At 40.2% G+C, this 22,489-nt stretch overlaps 1 protein-coding gene across 1 annotated transcript; it reads left to right on the top strand.

The window, feature by feature from the left end:
• The first annotated feature begins 7,611 nt into the window (after positions 1-7,611).
• LOC134660697 (myrosinase 1-like) lies at positions 7,612-22,489 on the top strand. Its single transcript, XM_063516477.1, has 12 exons — positions 7,612-7,634; positions 8,722-8,839; positions 11,099-11,253; positions 15,779-15,945; positions 16,128-16,260; positions 16,634-16,755; positions 17,022-17,110; positions 17,987-18,134; positions 18,810-18,976; positions 19,448-19,600; positions 20,266-20,357; positions 22,354-22,489. Exons 1-12 carry the CDS (start codon positions 7,612-7,614, stop codon positions 22,487-22,489), a joined length of 1,503 nt encoding a protein of 500 aa, XP_063372547.1.

Here is a 22,489-nt window from a genome sequence, read left to right as displayed (position 1 = left end):
AGTCCGGTCCGGTCCAGCGATTAGAAAATACGCCTGAATTCGACTGTGAGCTATTTCCCCAATTAATCACTATTAGGAGTTAGGGGTGAAATTCGAAATTCGAGGGAGTATTTTTAGAACAGAGAGTAAGAGCGTTCGCTGGTTGGCGCGCGGTTGCACTACGTAGGTACTAGCGACCCGCCCCGGCTTCGCACGGGTTAACAAATGTACATAAACCTTCCTCTTGAATCACTCTATCTATTAAAAAAAACGCATCAAAATCCGTTGCGTAGTTTTAAAGATCTAAGCATACAGACAGACAGACAGACAGGGAAGCAACTTTGTTTTATACTATGTATGTAGTGATGAGCACAGTACGAGCAACGCTAACTGGCACGGCCGCGTGCGACGGATTTTAACAACGACGTTTTGGAAACTCAAAATCCCATACAATTATGTATGCGACTGGACGCAAACGCTTACTTACGTCACGTCACGCTATCGAATAAAATTTACACTAGGGCTACAGAGTTATATATTACGAGAATAGGTACCATTTGTGATATTTCATTATTGTATCGAGAATGTTTACCAAAAGGCTTACCTAACTGTAATATTAGATAATGATAAATTGGTTCAATTGCTTACAATAGAATTCAGGAGCAATTTGTAAACGTTCAGCGATCCGAAGGTAGCATTTAAAAGCAATTAAGTATCCTTACCACGAGTTTGACACTTAACATATTATTCACTAGCGACTGCGTTGCATCTCCCTCGTACTGACATTGGCGCAAACGAGATGCACTGCGTTTGAGTGCGAAGAATATGTATTTTAATTAGCTCACCTAATTTCGGAATTGGCTACTTTCCTACTAGTCAAATCAGCTTCTTTTTCAGAACTGTCAAAACGATTTTCTAATATGGAATTTATATGAAAACGTGTGTAGTGACGTCACGGTCAACTCACCTATTTTTTATTTATATTTCAATCCAATTTATTAAATAGAAATGGTATTTAAAAATAACTGCTATCTATGTTTTTCTAATAATATCTGGTGCTTTATTTCGTGCACCGTGTGATTTTTTTTATTTTAAGTAGAGGAATGTAATGTACCCAATTAGTGATCGGCCACTGACAATGGTTTTATATAATAAAACTAACTTCCAGGACATCCAATCTTGCTGCTGCTGCAGCCGCGAGCCCTGCATGACGAAGACCTGCCTCGATTGTTTGTTCGACCTCTGCCCCGGTTACGTCCCTTCCAAGTGCAGCTGCAACTGCTTCAAGGACCTCGCTAACCCGTGCTTGTCCAGCGGATGCGGATGCGGTTGCGGATGTGGGAAGTCACTCTACTTTCCCGAAGTAGAGTATCCTGTGACCAGTTATAATATCAATCCGTTTTACTATGGGACTTGTTTCGGCTATTAAAATTTAACTGTCTAACGTAGGCATTGACGTATATCTAAGGACTAAACAAATGTTACTATTTCAGCGGTGTTACTCACGAATTATGCAGTCTAACGCAACTAGTTACGACCAATCGCGGTCATGATGCGAACTCATCAACCAATCGCGTTGTAGCGGTGTCACACCTTGTGTAAGGCCACCCTGAGTACGTCAATGAAAGTAGGTCTAATTAATGTTGGTAGGAACTCGAGTGTTTTGAGTCCAAATTTGAAGAACTCGACTCGTTTTTTAGCGACCCTGCACATAAAAACTTCCGAGTCTTTATTGAGTCTTATAAGCGCAACTTAAAGGACTCGAGCCTTAGAGAAGATTATCGCTAATAAGTGTGCATTTGGGCACAAATTATAAGGACAATTACCTTATATACCCCTTGTAGTTGCTTTATTGTGAGCTTTCTTAACTTGTACGTGCTTTATTATGACACGCAACAAGGAAGATAAACTTATAATAACAAGGAAAGTGCTCTTAAAAAGCTAATATAAGTACTTATAAAAATCATATAGAAAGCATTAATAAGGGCAATAGCCCTTATACTCGTGTTGTTATCGTCAGATTTAAGGGAGTAAAACTCATAACGGCAAAACAGAGGTTCTTAAAAAGTCTTTGGGAATTATAACTGTGCGTTTATGACTTTGCAATAAATGTTTTTCTTAGTGATTTATATATGTTTGTAACAGTTTGACAAAAAAATTAACAAGTGTCATCCATGTTACTGAAAAGAAAACGGTAAGTTATTGAATTTGTATATATAGATTACCCGAATATTTGCTTATTTACTATGAAAACTGTGTGGGAATTCAATTTCATAGTAAAATGTTGTATGTATCAATACGCCATTGAATTTAAGCGGTTTTGTGCTAAAAATGCGGTTAATTATTTTGTCATGTTTTGAGCAAGGCCATTATAAGAGCAAAAGCAATTAGCACATCGTCTACAAATACTCTATGAGAGTTAAAACGTAGGTGTTGCTTATGATTCGCCATTTTACATATCGTTAGGGTTCCTTTCTCACAAGTGAAATCCCGTACCTATCTATGTACTTATACACATTTTGCTTGTCCGCGGATTATAAAATGGTAGTATTCGCGGATACTGACAAAAATTTTAAAATCAAAAGATTTTAATTTACATAACATGAGATGGTACTGGTCACATTTTATACTAAAAAAATAATGCTATAATTGTAACCATCCGACTCATCCAAATTACCATTACACTTTGTGATTGGTCGTGAATACAATTCCATAAAATGATCCTCTGCGGAACCACTGGCTGATAATTTGGTATCAGATTGTTCATTTCGTAGTGGCGAATCTAGTTATGTAAAACCTTTTAATACAACACTTTAGAGAATAATGCCTTTATAATTATGTATTATATAAGTGAATATGGATTGCTTTAATTCTTGTAAGTACCATATAAAATGCTATAACTTGTTTGTTAGATAGACATCTAATAACATGCTCCTATGAGTCAAATAACATCATAGTTATCTTGTGCATTACTTTTATAAGAATATTTGGCCACATTAAAAGCCTTAACATTGCTTTGAATATTATATAGCTAAAAAGCAATGTATCCAGTCTCTATAAGAACAAAACATTTTGAACCCTTATTGTAGCCATATTCATTGGGTTTATTAACGTGTACATGGCCAAATTATAAGAATAAAGGTAATATTAGCCAAATCTTCTTATAATGTGCCTCTATAAGAACAAAACCTTTTGAACCCTTATTGTAGCCATATTAATTGGATTTATTAACTTGTACATGGCCAAATTATAAGAATAAAGGTAATATAAGCCAAATCTTCTTATAACGAGCCGTTAAAAAAAGGTACCTTGACATAATGAATGCTTTTTTAAAACAACTATGAGTATTTAGCCCTTATAGATTTAATATTATAAGGATATTTTGTTTGTTGGGTAGGATAAAAACTAATTTTTGTAGGTATTATCTATATGAACACTAAGGAAAATACGCGTTATTGATTAATGTGTACCTAACTAAAAACCTAAATTTGTATAGATTAGAATTATTGTATTTTTCACATAGCATGAGTACCTACTGTGACATCTCAGTACAATTTTGCGTCTTAAAGTTAAGATGCCAGCTGTAACGGCACCCAAGCTATGTGAAAAATATTACAGTTATGGAACGAGCCAGAAGTCACAATTTTCATTTAAAACGCTCGATTTAATTGAATTGAATTGAATTTTATTTAATATAGAAAGACATAATAATCATGATGCACGATGCACTTGTAAATCTATTATTAGGGTCACATGAGCAGTGCATACTGATGCACAGCCAGACTTTAGATAAGATAAGATGTCTCATCTGCTATCACATACCTAATCACTAGCTATTTTATACTAAAATTATACTGCTATGGAATGCATAGTAACATTGGTACCGTTATAAAACTGAAATTAAATTAAAACCAACCAACTTTAACCTTTTGAGCCTTTTTTGCGACAATGCCGACATATCGGGCGACATTGCGCGCCTTGCATACGATGTCGCCCGACATGACGAGCGAAGACCGGCAACGTCGCGCCACATCACCCGACGTCGCCCGACATGACGAACGAAGACCGGCAACGTCGCGCCACATCACCCGACGTCGCCCGACATGACGAACGAAGACCGGCAATTTCGCGCCACATCACCTGACGTCGCCCGACATGACGAGCGAAGACCGGCAACGTCGCGCCACATCACCTGACGTCGCCCGACATGACGAGCGAAGACCGGCAACGTCGCGCCACATCACCTGACGTCGCCCGACATGACGAGCGAAGACCGGCAACGTCGCGCCACATCACCCGACGTCGCCCGACATGACGAACGAAGACCGGCAACGTCGCGCCACATCACCCGACGTCGCCCGACATGACGAACGAAGACCGGCAATTTCGCGCCACATCACCTGACGTCGCCCGACATGACGAGCGAAGACCGGCAACGTCGCGCCACATCACCTGACGTCGCCCGACATGACGAGCGAAGACCGGCAACGTCGCGCCACATCACCTGACGTCGCCCGACATGACGAGCGAAGACCGGCAACGTCGCGCCACATCACCTGACGCCGCCCGACATGACGAGCGAAGACCGGCAACGTCGCGCCACATCACCCGACGTCGCCCGACATGACGAGCGAAGACCGGTAACGTCGTGCCACATCACCCGACGTCGCCCGACATGACGAACGAAGACCGGCAACGTCGCGCCACATCACCCGACGTCGCCCGACATGACGAACGAAGACCGGCAACGTCGCGCCACATCACCCGACGTCGCCCGACATGACGAGCGAAGACCGGCAACGTCGCGCCACATCACCTGACGTCGCCCGACATGACGAACGAAGACCGGCAACGTCGCGCCACATCACCCGACGTCGCCCGACATGACAAGCGAAGACCGGCAACGTCTGTCCCTGGCTTAACTCACATATCGTAAGATACAGTTACTGAAGAGCCCTCAAGTGTGTGTGTGTGTGTTTATTTTTCCTATGACGTAACCTAAACTGAAGTGTATCTAGATATATTGCATCGATGGTGCAAGTTTTCGATAACTGTAGGTAACTAATCCATTATTTGTGGTTTATTAACAACAGGTGACAGATAAAAATATGTAATGTAGATACCTAATAAGTACTTATTATTTGACACGTTTAAGAAGAAATAAGATAAGAGGTGAAAAACAAAACGCAGGGGGGTAGGGTTGCACCCGGACGAAATAGTACTTTTCACATAACCTATTCAGAAAAGAGCCTTTTCTTCCCTGCTATAGGAGGGATCAAAGTGGCACTTTTCCTCCCTGCTAGGAGGGATCAAAGTAACACTTTTCTGTTCTAGCACACTATTTTTACATTTTTTTGCACTTTTTTTTTTACCTTAAATAATCTGTTTAAGCATCAGATTGTGTCAACACTAAGATTTTTTTTATTTTCCCCATAGTTGAAGTGAATAGCAGTATGTGTCACATGGTATCAAATTTATTTCTCTTGGGCGTTAACACTTGAACCCCTCATCAAGCTCAGGATTCAATGTACGCCCTTGACGGAAATATATCATTTTGATCCCTTTACTTGTAACACAAACTACTATATTCCTTGACCCATACCTAACGTTGGCAACATTTACTTAGGTACGCAACTGCAACGTACATTTTGCTTATTGTTGCTACCGTAGGTAGTCATAGCAGTGCTTTTAGGTTATTAGATACATATTTGCGATTTGCAATTTTCAAAATTATCCCGCTTTCGAAGCTACCCTAATGCAACTTACCCTTTATTAACTTGTCTACTTGGCTACACATAGGGTTTGCACGACGGATCCGAAATGTATGGGAAGATCCGCGGATCCGGATCCAGATCCGGATAATTTCATACATTTCGGATCCGGATTGCAAACCCTAGCTACACAATTTACCGACTTGGGCGCCAAATTCTACCCCAAATGGTGGGAAAATGCCCATGACAAGGTCGAGTGGAGAACACGAGGTTAACCCCGGGTTAGTGAATGGTGCAAGTGGCCCTTAGACGTTTAAGCGAATTTTAAGGTTCATTTGCAGTGCAAACCCTTCGATAAAAACTTTCGAAAAAAAAGCGGCCAAGTGCGAGTCGGACTCGCCCATGAAGGGTTCCGTATTTAGGGGATTTATGACGTATTAAAAAAAAACTACTTACTAGATCTTGTTCAAACCAATTTTCGGTGGAAGTTTGCATGGTAATGTACATCATATATTTTTTTTAGTTTTATCATTCTCTTATTTTAGAAGTTACAGGTAGGGCATGCAGTACCGGTCCCGGTACCATGAATTTTATTTCCCGGTTCTGAACATGGCCGGAACCGGGAGTCCCGGTTCTTCCCGGTTCTCAAGGCATCTTATGATTCTTTTTAAGAAATTGTTTGTGTTAGCGTACAATCTTTATGAATTACTTATTTTCATATGAACAATTTCATAAGGATTAATAAACGACTTATTTTATATAAAAAAGCACTTTTAGCGTTCCCACCTATTTTACGAAATTAACCGGCACACTTTGCCTGCGCTTGGGCTTAAAGGTGTACGAGCAACACGGCGGTAGTCGATGCACTCAGCACTATGACGGCACGGGATTGATATGATATTGGATACAGGAGTTAAAAATTCAACCCGAGAATAGAATATTTTCATATAAAACCAAACCTAGAAGAACAATATTCGAATATAATAAATAAATAATATTCTACTTGTGATTTAAAAGTTGTTTAAAGATTATAGCTTAAGTTACCCGGGTCAAAATGTATAGATAGACACCTTATTCATCTAAATAGGTGTAACTTAGTAGCTTTAAGGCTCCATCGGGACATATGACACAAACATACATAGATTGCTAATATCATTAGTCCTTTATGTAACCGGAATAAAAGTACTGAACGATGTTTCAGATAAAAACAAAGTTGAAATAGAAAACTTGGTGAATTTTTACAAATTACCACTTTACTAGAAGACAACTACTATTGAAATGGGAATAAATACGCATACTGATGAGAACCGGGAAGTACCGGTACCGGGTCTTCAGTACCGGTTCTTTCGACACTATAAAATTCCCGGTAATTCCCGGGAATTTCCGGGAGCATGCCCTAGTTACAGGGGGGGGGGACACATTTTACCACTTTGGAAGTGTCTCTCGCGCAAACTATTCAGTTTAGAAAAAAATGATATTAGAAACCTCAATATCATTTTTGAAGACCTATCCATAGATATGAAGACCTATCCATAGAAAGACACGTATGGGTTTGATGAAAATTTTTTTTTTAGTTTCAGTTCTAAGTATGGGGAAACCCAAAAAAAAAATTTTTTTTCTATTTTTGTGTGAAAACCTTAAATGCGGTTCACAGAATACATCTACTTACCAAGTTTCAACAGTATAGTTCTTATAGTTTCGGAAAAAAGTGGCTGTGCCATACGGACGGACAGACGGACAGACGGGCAGACGGACAGACAGACAGACAGACAGACAGACATGACGAATCTATAAGGGTTCCGTTTTTTGCCATTTGGCTACGGGACCCTAAAAACAGATTTGCTTACTGATAAGGGGTTATATAAAAAGATTAGGTAAACCGTCGATCCAAGTATTGACTATCTTCTCAATCGTTCACAAGATGAAGCTGGGAATAGCAGTGGGGTAAGTATAAGTAATCCGGAAAAAATATGTAAAAATAATTATTCTCATTTTTCATGTTCTGAAAGTGTCTCATTATTTATCTAAGTATGAAGGGCCCTAGGGCGTCCTACTATCCAACAATTTCATTTTTTTACGAGCATTAATCAAAAATCAGAATGGATTCGTTGTATATTTTATTGAATTCCGTTAACTTCGGGGTATGGTTAAAGTACGTTTACAAGTACTAAATGGCATAGTTAATTTAAAAAAAAAATTTTTTTGCGTTTTTTACAAAAAAAAATAAGTGTAAAAAGTAATTAAATGTAGCATATAGCGTTGGTGTAACACGGGCATTACATCTAACTCAACCAAACAATTTAAATCTGTGACATATCAATGTCATTTCGAACATCGATCGACCGAGATTGTACTTAAGTTTAGTAGCAAATGTATGAACTCATTCTAAACACTAATCAATATGTAAACCGGCCCAAAGGCTACACGCTACACGCTTGTAGGGGCCTTATAGGAAAAAAATCAATTATTGTTTATCTCTGAAATGTAGTTAATTAGATTATCGGTGTCTTTGAGAAAGTTACTTGATTTAAGCTCGGGAATGCACCCTTGAAATTAACGGAAATAAAAAAAAACACGGTGTATAAAAGATGGCCCCGTAATTTGTTATTGGCGTAACTTTATCTTTATCTTTACTTGAAAATATTTGTAATGTAGAACTAATCTTATGAACCAATTTTGCATGTATAACTGGCCTTAAAATGTATAGTTTATCGTGGTTAATTATAGATGGTCAACCAAATCTTGTCACTAAAAAAAGGCGCGAAATTCAAATTTTCTATGGGACGATATCCCTTCGCGCCTACATTTTTCAAATTTGCCGCCTTTCTCTACTGACAAGATTTGGTTGACCCAGTATATATTGTAAGTGGGTAGATTAGCACAGTGTAGTTTTCCCTTAGTCACCCGTTGACCACGAACGCTGTAAAGGGTACGAAACGTCGGGATGTAGTATAAATTCAATATACGCGATATAATAAATTCAATATATACCCGTTATAATAGTTTTATTTCATTGTTATTTATCATGTAGGTACCTAATTGTCGATAGGTTACTATCCCTGGCGGGACAGATCGCATGCCAGAGTTTCCCACCAGAGTTCCGGTTCGGAGTGGCCACCTCCTCCTACCAAATAGAGGGGGCATGGAATGTCAGTGGTAAGTAGTTACTCGTAGTTACAATCGCCCACACTGTTAACTGTACATCGGTGGACTTTAATGCCTTTTGTAATAAGGTCCATCACTCATGTACTGTTAGGAGTGTTGCTGTTTATACTCGATACCGAAAATCGAAATCGCACACACACAGCAATAGCAGAAGTGCTATTTTTGAGTCATTCCTAAAAAAATCTCATTCCCCTGGCCATACCTAGTCGGAAACTCCCAGGAGATTCCGCTTCATTAGCATCTCAAACAACCAAAACTGCTGAGGGGACTCTCCTGGGAACTTGCAAATAGGTATAGCCAGGGGAATGAGATTGTTGAGGAATTACCCTTTTATAGTCTGTAATTATTTTTTTAATAAACGTTTTGGTAAAGTAAGGACTGTAGGCACGAAGAATTTCATACATTGATTCGGCTAGTAGGCATAGGTAGAGACAGCTCTATCGCGCGCGCGTAATGGGGTTGGCCAGTCGAAGTATTTAAAGTAAAGTACGAGGGGTATTCAAAATATTCTCGGTATGAGAATGAAAACAAACAAGTACGAAAAGTTTGATATTTTTATTTTTCAATATACTCCCCCCCCTATGTTCATACACTTAAAAGATCGATCAATTATTTTTTTTAATCCCTCGTAAAAATATTTTTTATCTTTCGTGTAAAAATGCTCCTCCACTGCCGCCTTCAATGCTTCATCGTCAGAAAATTTATTTCCACGCAGATCCTTTTTAAGATTGGGGAGCAAAAAGAAGTCGCTGAGGGCTAAGTCCGGACTATACGGTGGGTGAGTAACAGTTTTAAACCCACATTCAACAATAGCTGCCTTGGCAATATGAGCAGTATGGACGGGGGCGTTGTCATGCAGAAGCAGAATACCTTTGGTTAACTTTCCTCGCCTCTTTTCTTTAATTACATCCTTTAATTGACGTAGAATGTTAGCGTAGTACTGTCCTGTGATATTTACACCTTTTTCTTTATAATCGATTAGTAATACTCCTTCACAATCCCAAAATATCGTGGCCATGACCTTGCCAGCTGAAGGGATGACCTTGAACTTCTTGGGATGAGCTGAACCCTTAATGTGCCACTGCATGGACTCTTGTTTACTCTCTGGGTCATAATGATGAACCCAGGTTTCATCTCCAGTAACTATTCTTTGCAGCACCTCATCAGGATTTTCACCGCACAGGTCAATAAAATCGGAACAACAAGCTACACGCATGTCTTTTTGAAGCCGAGTCAGCATTCGCGGAACCCATCTTGCACTTACTTTTGACATATTAAGATGGTCATGTATAATATCATGTACGGTACCAATAGAGAGATTGGTTACTTGTGCTATAGATTTTACCTTCACTCGACCATCTTCCAATATAAGTTTTTCCACTTTATCAATATTTTCTTGTGAAGTAGCTACTACAGGCCGGCCAGGTCTAGGGTCATCTTCAATACTCTCCCTTCCGCGTTTAAACTCGCTTGACCACTTTTGAATGGTAGATAAAGAAGGAGCAGACTCACGGTAAACACAATCCATTTCCTCTTTTATGGTTTTTGATTTTTACCCTGTTTTGTCAAGAATTTTATCACGCATCGATGTTCTAATTTAGTTAACATTGTCAATTCGCACATGATGTTCATGTTTGTTCAGCAATTGCAGAAAAACAAAAGACCATCTCGGTTCGAATTATACTTTTTTTTAATGTCAATGAATAAACCTTAGCGGCCAGTAACGAAAGAAATTTTAGAAGAGGTCGTAAGATATCAATACCGAGAATATTTTGAACGCCCCTCGTAAAGTAAAGTAAAGCTTTATTTGCGTTAAATGTGGTTAACAAAAGGTCTTAAATATTACAAATTGCAAAGTATCACACATTTAGCTGAATTGCAGCATGCAAAATATACACCTTATATATATCTTAAAATCTCTTGCAATATGTACACAAGCTTATATAGCAGATGGCGCCATCGTAATGGCGTGTCAAATTTTTGTCTTTTTAATGTCCTGGATGCCAGCCGTTTAAGCCAAATCTCATAGAAAAAAGGGGGCAAGCTATGATGGCGTCATCTATGTAAACCTTTGACAGTTGCCAACCCCATTATATTGCTGTCCCGCCCATATTACCGGCGGTCAATGCCACCAGCGCGACAGCATTATTATGTGCGTGCGATAGAGATAGGAACAGACGAGTCAATGTACATAATTCTTAGTGCTTCCTGTTCCTACTTTAGACACTTATTTAATTTATTAGAAAAAAATTAAGGGTGAAAATATCTGGGACCACTTGCTCCACACCAGGCCGGAGTTCGTGGCCGACCGGAGTAATGGTGACGTGGCTTGTGACTCCTACCATCTCTGGGAACAGGACCTCGACCTCATTGCGGAGATGGGAGTGGATTTCTACAGGTGATTAACTAGGAAAAAGTTCTCACAAGGGGATCATTTTATTTACTCGTATTATCGACAGACAAGAGTGACAGTATCTGGGATCACAGATCAGATCACAATGTTATAGATAAGGCCATCCTATACATTAAATTGCGACCGCCTAAAACATTCACATCACGAGATTATCAAAATATAGTTCTGTTTTAAAATAACTTATATATAATGTTATACTGCTGTATGCAGGGTAGCGATATACCTAATACAATTGAGAAATCGAGTTAACTTTACTTTACTTAACCTACGTATTTAGGGTAAGGGCACCAGTAGTCAGCCTTATAACGACTTTTTTAAGTTTGAACGTTCGGCATTTCTATAGGATTAGTCGGATAATTAAACAAATGACATGGTTAGATCAATTGTTTATAATAGTTTTATAACAAAATATTTAAAAAAATAACAATCCTCTTTATAATATCTCTAATTAAGTTTAAACAAAAAGTGGCACTTTTCTCCAGTAGTCAGCCTCCAAAATCCAGTAAGCAGCCTCTATGTACCCAGTACTCAGCCTATATAAAGTATTCATAATAATTAGATCAAAATCACTAATATTTATATCAAAATCAACGATAATATAATATTTATTTTTTCTTTATAATTTTTGTTATTGTAGTTTTTAATTTTAGTTTATAATTTTTTGCATATATCAAAATCAACGATGTTATAATATCTATTTATTATGTATAATTTTAGTTATTGTTATTGTAGTTAGTTGTAGTTTTTAATTTTAGTTTATTATTTTTTTCTTATATGTATTACTTACTTGTTTACTTATTTAATAAAAAAAAATCTTATAGGTACATAGTACATACAATTCTTATGAAACGAAATTTGTTGGGCATAGGTACTTAACTAACACTTTTCTTGCAAACTAAGAATCGCAATATTTATTTTCTAATAATTAATCCGTCAAAATTTAACGAGGTAAATCCGAATATATAATTATGTTCCTAGTAGGTATTCGGTAAAAATAATTAAACGAGTCTATTTAGATCTAATTATCATTTTATCATTAATAAACAAAGTCATATTATACCGACCAGGAAAAAGCAAAATGATAGTTAACGTCAAAAATATATATACACTTTTGAACCTTATTTCAATGAGATAGGGTTTAAAAATGTGGACATATTTTTGGCGGCGACGTACCAAGCAAGGTCAACGGCTGAGTACTGAATCAGCGAAACCCAGTGGTCAGCCGCATTAAAACGTTATTTCAAATGCGGCTGACTACTGGGTTTTACTTTAAATTGACTAGGGCATGCCTAACTAAATTTGAAAATGTAAATTTAACGGTCCTAACGGTCGTATTGGCTCGAAAATAATAAAATAAACGAATAATCCAAAGGTCAGCCGTGGGGGGCTGGGCACTGGATTCTTTGGAAAAAAGTGTTATCCAGTGGCCAGCCCCCTCAGCCCAGTGAAATATTGATATTTTCATACAAAAATAATGCAATTTAATAGATAAACTAATAAATAAACCAATCATTAGCAAAAACAATAACTTTTAACATTAAAACATAGTTTTCCTTGCCTGTTAAGAGAACACCACGTGCAGTAAAAAATATGGCGGACATGACACTATTTCACTCGTCGACAAACAGCACCTGTATGAGCGAGTATATTTCTTCCCCCCCGTTCCCTCACCGCACCTGTCGTGTGACGTATTAACCAATAAGGAATCAAAGCTCCTAGTACTCGTGATTTGTTTAAACGAATATACCAGATATTTATGACCAATAAACGGCTCAAAAGGCTGACTACTGGTACCTGGCTGGCCACTGGTGCTGTTACCCTATTTACCAAGGTTTTGCTTGGAGTCTGCCGAACGGCATACTATATTGATTTGATACACGTTTTTTCAAAGGCATTTTTTTTAGTTTACTTTGGTATCCCACTGTGGGCAAAGGCCTCCCTCGTTTTCCCCACTCGACCGTTGTCATGCAAGGCGAATATTACCCTGAAAAACACACGGAAACTATAGGCTATATTTGTAACGTTACATTTTTAACGTTATATGGGGAATTATCTATGAAAAGGGACCTTATTGTCGATGGCGCTTACGCACAGCGTCGCGCGGCATTGTATTTATTTATATCGGAGCATCGTTAATAATGGCGTAACCGTCATCGACAATAAGGTCCCTTTTCATAGATAACGTCACATATTTGTAATATATTAAGACCTACAATGTTGCGTTAGCGGCTTAATGAAAACCTTTGATGCGCACACGCAAGTCATCTTCGCTATATAAGGCTTTAGATAAGCGTTTATCTTGGAGCGATTAGTGCTAACTGCATTATATAAGTACTATTATGATCCTAACTCTTTGAAGTGCATTTATACCTAGATAGGATAAAACAAACGTGCCTACCTATGTGCAATATTCGAACTAGACTTAGTGCAGTTCTCAAGAACTTACAGTTAGGATCAATATCTGGGAGCAGGGATCGGAACCGGTTTTTTGCAAAAACATCGAAATAACCATATTTTTCGAATTATTTTATACTCGAAATATAGGACTCAGTTGTGTGTTTAGGTAACGACTTCGTATTATTAGATTGCCCAATTAGAAATGAAGTAATTAGCAAAGAACGAATAAATACCGTTTCCGTTCCCATACAAAAAATACCGGTATCCGATCCCTGTCTGGGAGACCGAGCTTTGCTCGGAAAACATATAAAAACTCAAAAATGAGCGTTTTCCCAGAGATAAAACCTAACTAGATCGATTTTTCGCCCCCGAAAACCCCCATATAACAAATATCATCGGAATAGAGTCGTTCCCGAGATCCCCGAAATGTATACATATTAATAAATAAATATACCTACAAAAATTGCTCGTTTAAAGTGTATTAGATAGATAAATAAATATCTGACATAATACCATTTCATGTTATTTCACAGCTGGGTGTTTGACATACAATATTTAGAAGTTAACGACTCTGTTACATTACATACCCCAAATACCTTATTTGAGTCCCATCATCATATCAGCCTTTTATCGCCCACTGCTGAGCATAGAGCCTCTCTTCCAGTATGCCACTTGTATGAGTTGTATGTATATGTCGTAGTCAGATCGTATAATCCGCCGTATTACATTACGGCTGAAATACGGCGGTTCTACGATTAGCCGGATTGTCATTGCGATACCTTCTTCAATAAGGCGGCCTACGTTTAGCCGCGTCGTATCTACTATTTAGATTGTAGAGTGACCATTCTTTCGGTCGCCTACGTAACCGGAGTTTGACAATGTTTGCAATTTAATTTATTTTACCATGGTCCCACCGCACTACATGTGTTTCTTTTCCAAAACATTTCCTTCACAACTTAAATAGACGGAGCCCCGCAAGCGGGGCTCCTATTTCTGGGCGGTTTGCCCTTCGGGCATCTGAAACTACCTAACGAACCTAACCTACTTACCTACCTACGCTTTTTTCCCCAAAGTGTAATGTTTTCACGGACCTCACTAAATCAATAGCTAGGTAGGTTAGGTTCGTTAGGTAGCTTCAGATGCCCGAAGGGCAAACCGCTCAGAAATAGGAGTAGCGGGGCTCCGTTTAGTTAAGTTGCGAAGGAAATGTTTTTTGAAAAGAAACAGTCCGACAAACTCCAGATTTGATGGACACCCCAGCGTTTTTAATAGTTTGTTGTTGTTATGTCAGGCAGCGCCACGAGTGTTAAAAATGGGAACTAAAAACTTTCAAAGCGGCGGCTAATGACTCGCTGTATTACATTACGGCTAGCCGTCTTGAAGAACGTATGGCGCCGAATACATTCCGGCGGATTTTCATTCAGCCGCATTCAATCCGGCTAATCGTCGAACCGCCGCATTTCAAAACGCCCCTGTTTTGTAAAACGGCTAGCCGTAATGTAATACGGCGGATTATACAATCCCACTGCGACATATATAATTATAAATGTATAGGTAATACTCGTAAATGTATCACAATCACGCCTGTAAAAGTGCAGCTTAAAAAAATACTGTTAGGCTGCGGTCGTACTGCAGACGCCGCACGCAGCCGACAACGTCACGTCGCACGCAGCGTCTGAATGGTGTTGGCGGGGGGACGCCGCACGCAGCGAGCGAAAACGACCACTCCCGAGCATTCTCGAACACACCATTCAGACGCTGCGTGCGACGTGACGTTGTCGGCTGCGTGCGGCGTCTGCAGTACGACCGCAGCCTTAGATACCTTAACTTTGCGACGACTACAGAAAAAGTCGCGAGCGAGTTGAGCATACTACAAAATGTGACGTTATCTATGAAAAGGGACCTTATTGTCGATGGCGCTTACGCCATTATTAACGATGCTCCCATATGAATTTATATGGGAGCATCGTTAATAATGGCCGGGCGACGCTGTGCGGTGTAAGCGCCATCGACAATAAGGTCCCTTTTCGTAGATAATGCCCCAAATGTGTATGACCCAGCTACGTTCATCATGACTCTTAAGAATCAAAGAAGTAAACCTAAACATCCACAGATTCTCCATAAATTGGCCTCGGCTCCTTCCAAACGGGTTCGCTAACAAGATCAGCGCGGACGGTCGGCGCTACTACGGGGATTTAATCTCCGGACTGCGCGCGCGTGGCATCGCGCCTGTAGTTACGCTGTACCATTGGGAACTACCGCAAAGCCTGCAGGACCTTGGTACGTCTTTGAATTATCTTCAAACGGTAAACATCCACAGTCTCCATATCCTGGCCCGGGTTCCAACCGGGTTCGCAATCAAGACCTACCGCGGGGTCTGCAAGATCTTGGTGGACCATTTTATTTAAAGTTTTTATCTACCTTCACTAAACTTTTTTTACATTTTTCATGTTCATGTCCAGGTGGCTGGGCAAACCCCCTGTCGGTGGAATGGTTCGCGGACTACGCCCGTGTGGTCTTCAGCCTGTACGCGGACCAAGTGGATACCTGGCTCACCATTAATGAGGCTATCTACGTGTGTGAACCTTCTTACAGGTAAAATACAATACTCTTTATTGAACACCTCACAAAGCCTATTGTCGGAGGCGGGGCGAACGCCCTTGCTGACTACGCGCGTGTGGTCTTCAGCCTGTACGCCGACCAGGTGGACACCTGGATCACCATCCGCGTGTGAACCTGCGTCATTGCTGGGCGAAACCCCTGGCGGTGGTTGGCCTGCCTTGCTTAATTTCACACAGAACAATTCGTCAGACCAAATATAAAAAAATGTCCATAGACGCTGACCACGCTAGCTTTGCACAAACATGGCAGCAAGAATGCATTTCATATAATCCCTATAAGATCCATACTTGACGTAGCACTTGGCATGAAAACTTAAGGTGATCCGACTCAAATTATCTGGTTACAGAGACATTGTAGCCCCAGGACTTGTGAACGAGGTGGGGGCGCTGCTGTGCTCGAAGTACATCTTACTGGCGCACGCCGCGGCATACAGGATTTATGAAGAGGAGTTCAAACCTAAATATGGCGGTGAGCTTTTGTAACTTACTTAATGCTGTGGCGCAACGACCCGATCTTCGCTTCCGACACCAAGGAATCTCTTGGGAATTTGCGAATAAATAAAGCCAGGGGAATTATATCGTTGAGGAATGACCCGATTAAGTTCCTGCTCTGGACACTGACAGCTCTGATCACCTTTTCACGTATATGACATCTATTTTAGTTTATTTTTAACGTTCGGACACCTTAATAAGATCCAACTATACACTTAATTAGAATTACCTTTTATTTAACAGGTGAAGTGTCCATTGCCAACCACGAGTTCTGGTTCGAGCCAAAAACTGATGAAGACCTGGATATAACAGTGTTGGCCAGAGACTACGCGGTATTAATGTTTAATTGAATCTACCACCTAAGTTTACCTAGTTATCGTTCTTCTCAAAAATCAGCAATCTTTACTGCGCTGGTTAAAATTAGGCGGCGAAATTTAATAGTCAGAAAGTTAAATACATTACATGCTCGTTTTACACGACAACTATTTTGGAAACAAATCTCTGTATTTGACACACGGTTTACGAGGTAATTTTCTTTGATTTGAACCATACCTACCTATATTGACAAACACGCTGACCCAAGCGAAGTGGTGAAAAATCGTGGGACCAAACCTCGGTTGTGTCTTTCTTTTTTCTTAGCCTATTTTTGTGTCGCACTGCCGGGCAAAGGCCTCTCCCCTGGTTCTCCATGACTCCCGATTTAGCGCTTACGCAGACAAGAGATAAACAAACATTTCTCAAACTTAAGGAGGGATTTTCTTTAACATACATTTTTGTTGTCATTTTTATTTCCTAATAACAAGTAATATAAATAAGCAAAAAAAATTAAAACTACAACTAACTACAACAACTAAATGTATAGGTAAATAAAAAACTGGCTTCAGCTCAGTGCCTTGGGGCAGGGTGCCAAGAAGGCTGGCGGCATTGCCGCGCTGGACGTTATTTGTTATCATGTTATCGATACTATTTAATGGTAAACCGGGGTGACTTTCAAATGCAGGGGCGACTTCGATATTTCAGTTTTTCAGCCGTTACATATTTTTATTCGGATTTTTTAGTAGTAGGTAAACAAGTATGTATAATAATCTAACTTGTTACACGAACAGTTCGAGAAAATAATGAATAATGATAATTTAGTGGCAGTTTTAAAACTATCAAAGTATCCCCAAAATTTCCTAAAGTCACCTCGTTTTACGGTATTCTTTTAGTTCACCCGTTTCTCCTACCCCATATATTCCGCTGAAGGGGGCTGGCCGCCGCTGCTGGAAGCATTTATGGAGGAAAAGAGTAAATCGGAGGGATACCCCCGGTCCAAACTGCCGGCGTTTACTCCTGAAGAAATCGAGCTGGTGAAAGGTATCCCTGCTAGCTATGCCCTATGGCCTAGCGTTTAACTGAGGCCTGAGGCGTTTCGTATCAAGCCCTCATGATCAGCTAAAGACAGGATGAAAACTTAGATGCATGACGCTCATTTCTATTGTGTTAAGTAACGAGATCGAGGAGTTTGGCATGGAGTTTGGCATTGGATGGCAGTTTGAGTCGAAGAAAAGTGTGAAAATAGGGATGAAATTTACAGTTTACTAAAAGTAGAAGTAGTTGCAATGCTGCAATGCAATTTTGGACAATGACATTCTAAAAATACAACAAATGAGTCCAGAGCTAGTGCCACTCACACTATGTTTGAACTCTCTTTTAGGTATGTCTAGTGAAAGTATGCCATGAATAACTCTAGACTTCTCATATTATTTGAGCAGTTGCATTTGCCCGATAGTTGCAATTGAAGGGATGTTTACAAAAACAACATAACTGACTCAGGGTTGACACCTGAAACGATTAACAATGTTCTTAAAAAAGTGTCAACCGCTCTAAGCAGTTATGTTGTTTTTGTAAACATCCCTTCAATTGTTATGTTCAGCAAGCAGCCCAATTCCCATTCATTCATAATGTGTTTTCACATTTAATTTGACGGGTCAATATTTGTCCTATTTCCTGGTATCAGCAAATATTTCTATCATGTTTATTTGTTGACAGGTTCCTACGACTTTTTCGGCTTAAACCACTATAGTTCGAGGACGGTTCGAGCTGCGTTGCCTGGCGAAGAATATGGGGCTTTTTCAGCGGACGGCTTCGATGAAATCGGTGCTATACTCGAGAGTAGACCTGAGTGGGCATCTGAATCTGGACAGGATTGGCTTACAGTTAGCAACTCTAAATCTCTAATAGCCAGCTTTATGTTTGATACTTACATTTAATCTGATGACCTAACCTCCTGACAACCGGGTTTCAAAATTTGCCAGCTTAAATTTAACTCTGTCAAGTTAAGTTAAAGAGCCAAAAGTTAATTGGGGTCTATGTACCACGTGTAGGCAGTGCCGGCCCGAGCCCTTGATCAGGGTAGAGCGAAATCGGGTTTTGGCGCCCTTCGTTGAAGTTTTCAAGCGCTCCCCTTGCCATCCGGCGCCTAGAGCGGCCGTTCCCCTCGCTCTACCCTAGATCCGGCCCTGCGTGTAGGACGCTGGTCGTCAGGTCAGGAGGCTAAGGTCAAAGTTAGGAAGACCGTCTATCAGGTTAGAATTCCCTCGATGAGTTTTAGTTGCCCTTTGAAAGAAAGTCAACAATAAAAGCTTGTATCAAAAATATGTTTAACAAAAAACTTATTACTCTTCTAGGTACACCCAGAAGGTATTAGAAACTTGCTGAACCGGATCAAACAACAGTATGGAGACATAAAGATCATGATCACAGAAAATGGATTCACTGATCTTGATGGTGACTTGAATGACATTGGACGAATCGAGTACTTTGAAAGCTATTTAGAACAGGTAAACTCTTTGTTACTCGTATAAGTACTTATACATATATGATCATCATCATCATAACTTAAGAGCTTTGCTCTTGTCGGTGGAGTAATTGCCAATCATTCCTTTCTTGTGCCAGTCTTTTAATTTCCTCATACGACGTATCATTTTTTATTTGGCTAAGATAAGTTATTCTAGGTTTCCCTTCTTCTCTTGTCTTTTCAATCCTGCCTTCCAAGATGTTCAGGAAAAACTTGTCATGCCGTATCAGGTGTCATACCATCATGCCTCTCCTATTTCTTATTGTATTTAATAAGCATCGCTTTTCTCCTATCATACTCAGGACTTCTTCATTCGTCTTCCTCTCAGTCCAGCTGATCCTTTCCATCCTCCGACAACACCACATTTCGAAAGCTTCCAACCCTTTTCTACCTTTTTGTCTCAGTGTCCATGTCTCACTCGCATACAACGCAATGCTCCAGATAAACACCTTTATTAATCGTTTACATATATGATGTGAGACAAAAATTACTGACTTTGAAAAAAAAAATCAAACATGTAGACGCAGCACATGTAAAAAATGGGAGCTAGCTCCGCGTCGGATGGTAGGGTGCCCAAAAGGCTGGTGGCATAGCCGCCCTGCATGGCGATGCCAATTCACATTAATACGAGAAAGTATTCCTTGGCAGGTGCTGCTGGCAATAAACGGAGACAAAGTGAACGTGGTGGGATACACAGCGTGGTCGCTCCTTGACAACTTCGAGTGGACTTCTGGCTATCAGTAAGTTTTAAAGAGGGTGCGGCGCCACTGTGCCAGCGCCGCAGTTTTTAGTTTTTATGTCATGTATTTATCTCATTTCAAGTCATTCCCTAATTGTACCCATTACTTATGCAATTTGTTCCTATCTGTGCAAACTTCGATTCGCGGGACCAATCAGACCAATGAATGGCCGCGCGATCCATGCACTACTACCAACATAGACATCTAGTAGACCATTTTCTCCAATTTTGTAACTGAACTTTTCTTTCATCTGGCTCCCGACCACCGTCACGAACGCAAGGTGACGATTAACATAATTTGTAAGACCGACTCTGTATTTCTGTGTCCTCGAAGAAAAGAAATACATACTTCACCACTGCATCAGTGTTTTCGTCGATAGCCCCTCATCATAGCACCCTGGGCTGGGTCTTACAAGGGTCTGGGGGCCTATTACAAAGATGAATATTGTTTGCGCTACAACAACGAAATGCTATCCGCTTCTCTATCACTCTTCCATATTAGTGCGATAGAGAGACTGAAAGCGTTTCGTTGACGTAGCGCAAACGATTGTCATCTTGGCTTGGCGTGTCGTGCAAAAACGGTTCTACAATTACGATTGCGCTTAAATAAAATTGAGGTGTGTGCGTAGGTGAACTGAAATAAACTCTCTCTCGCTAACTCGGTATCACCTGGGATGATCCAGTTAGAAGGTCGAGCCATACTGTTCTACCTTAAAGGTGGCCAGGGGGCGCCATAAGCCTTCAGTATGAAGTGCATATACTTGGAAAAATTCGACCTATGCCGCTGTGGCCCGGTGGCCGAGTGGTAACAGGCACCTGCCGCGATAGCAGAGGACGCTGGTTTGATTCCAGCCTGGGGCACTGGAGGCTTGGATCACTTTTTAGGGTTCCGTACCCAAAGGGTAAAAACGGGACCCTATTACTAAGACTCCGCTGTCCGTCCGTCCGTCCGTCCTTCCGTCCTTCCGTCCGTCCGTCCGTCCGTCCGTCCGTCTGTCACCAGGCTGTATCTCACGAACCGTGATAGCTAGACAGTTGAAATTTTCACAGATGATGTATTTCTGTTGCCGCTATAACAACAAATACTAAAAACAGAATAAAATAAAGATTTAAGTGGGGCCCCCATACAACAAACGTGATTTTTGACCGAAGTTAAGCAACGTCGGGCGGGGTCAGTACTTGGATGGGTGACCGTTTTTTTGCTTGTTTTGCTCTATTTTTTGTTGATGGTGCGGAACCCTCCGTGCACGAGTCCGACTCGCACTTGGCCGGTTTTTCTTAGTATATGACATTTATTTCAGTTTATAATTTATATAGTAGTGTTTCTACTTGAAATAATAACAAATTAAAATATTTTCTAAAAATAATTTAATTTGTTCTAATATGTATCACGTAGGTATATAAACATTTTATGGGCGCGAAAGAGGCAGATAATAAATAAAAAACGTGAGCACTTTTGAGCTTCATAGCGGCTGCTAACGGCCGCTTGAATTAACCAAAACGTGCCAAAACGTAGGGTTAGCGGACTGGAAAATACGGAAAGCTGTATTCAGGAAATCCGGTTGGTGAGTAATGATTATATCTCGGAAAATACTGGTTCCGAACCAAATAATTCACGCAATCACATAACTTTATTTTTGAATTGAATACTTTAAATGACACTTGACATCATTCCGATTTCGTTCGCACTTTTGATATTTGACAGGCAAACCTTTACATTGTTGTCAAAACCGGGATACGTGGAATAGGGGGTGGGAGGCCTTTGCCCAGCAGTGGGGCACCTTAGGCTCATCACTACATAGTATAAAACAAAGTCGCTTCCCGCTGTCTGTCCCTATGTATGCTTAGATCTTTACGTACAACTACGCAACGGATTTTTTTAAATAGATACTTAGTCGGATTCAAGAGGAGGATTTATGTATAATTTGTTAACCCGTGCGTTGCCAGGGCGGGTCGCTAGTATAAAAATATAAATAAAACTAATTTTTTTTCCACAGGTCACACTTTGGCATGCACGCGGTAGATTTCTCGGACCCCCGGCGCCCGCGCACCCCCAAAGCATCGGCGCGGTACTTCAAGAGCGTCGCGCGCGCAAGATCTTTGGACGTAGGGAATTTTACCGCGGCGAACTAA

The sequence above is a fragment of the Cydia amplana genome, chromosome Z (genome assembly GCF_948474715.1).
Source record: "Cydia amplana chromosome Z, ilCydAmpl1.1, whole genome shotgun sequence".
In the NCBI taxonomy this organism is placed as follows: Eukaryota; Metazoa; Arthropoda; class Insecta; order Lepidoptera; family Tortricidae; genus Cydia; species Cydia amplana.
Note: the sequence above shows the minus strand (reverse complement) of the source record. Positions and strands in the feature narration are given on the sequence as shown.

Excerpts from the sequence above, each read along its gene's own strand:
- LOC134660697 (XM_063516477.1), top strand. The coding sequence starts at position 7,612 with ATGAAGCTGGGAATAGCAGTGGG. Across the intron at positions 17,111-17,986 it reads TGTTGGCCAGAGACTACGCG|TTCACCCGTTTCTCCTACCC; the intron begins GTATTAATGTTT and ends GTATTCTTTTAG. Across the intron at positions 20,358-22,353 it reads GAGTGGACTTCTGGCTATCA|GTCACACTTTGGCATGCACG; the intron begins GTAAGTTTTAAA and ends TTTTTTCCACAG.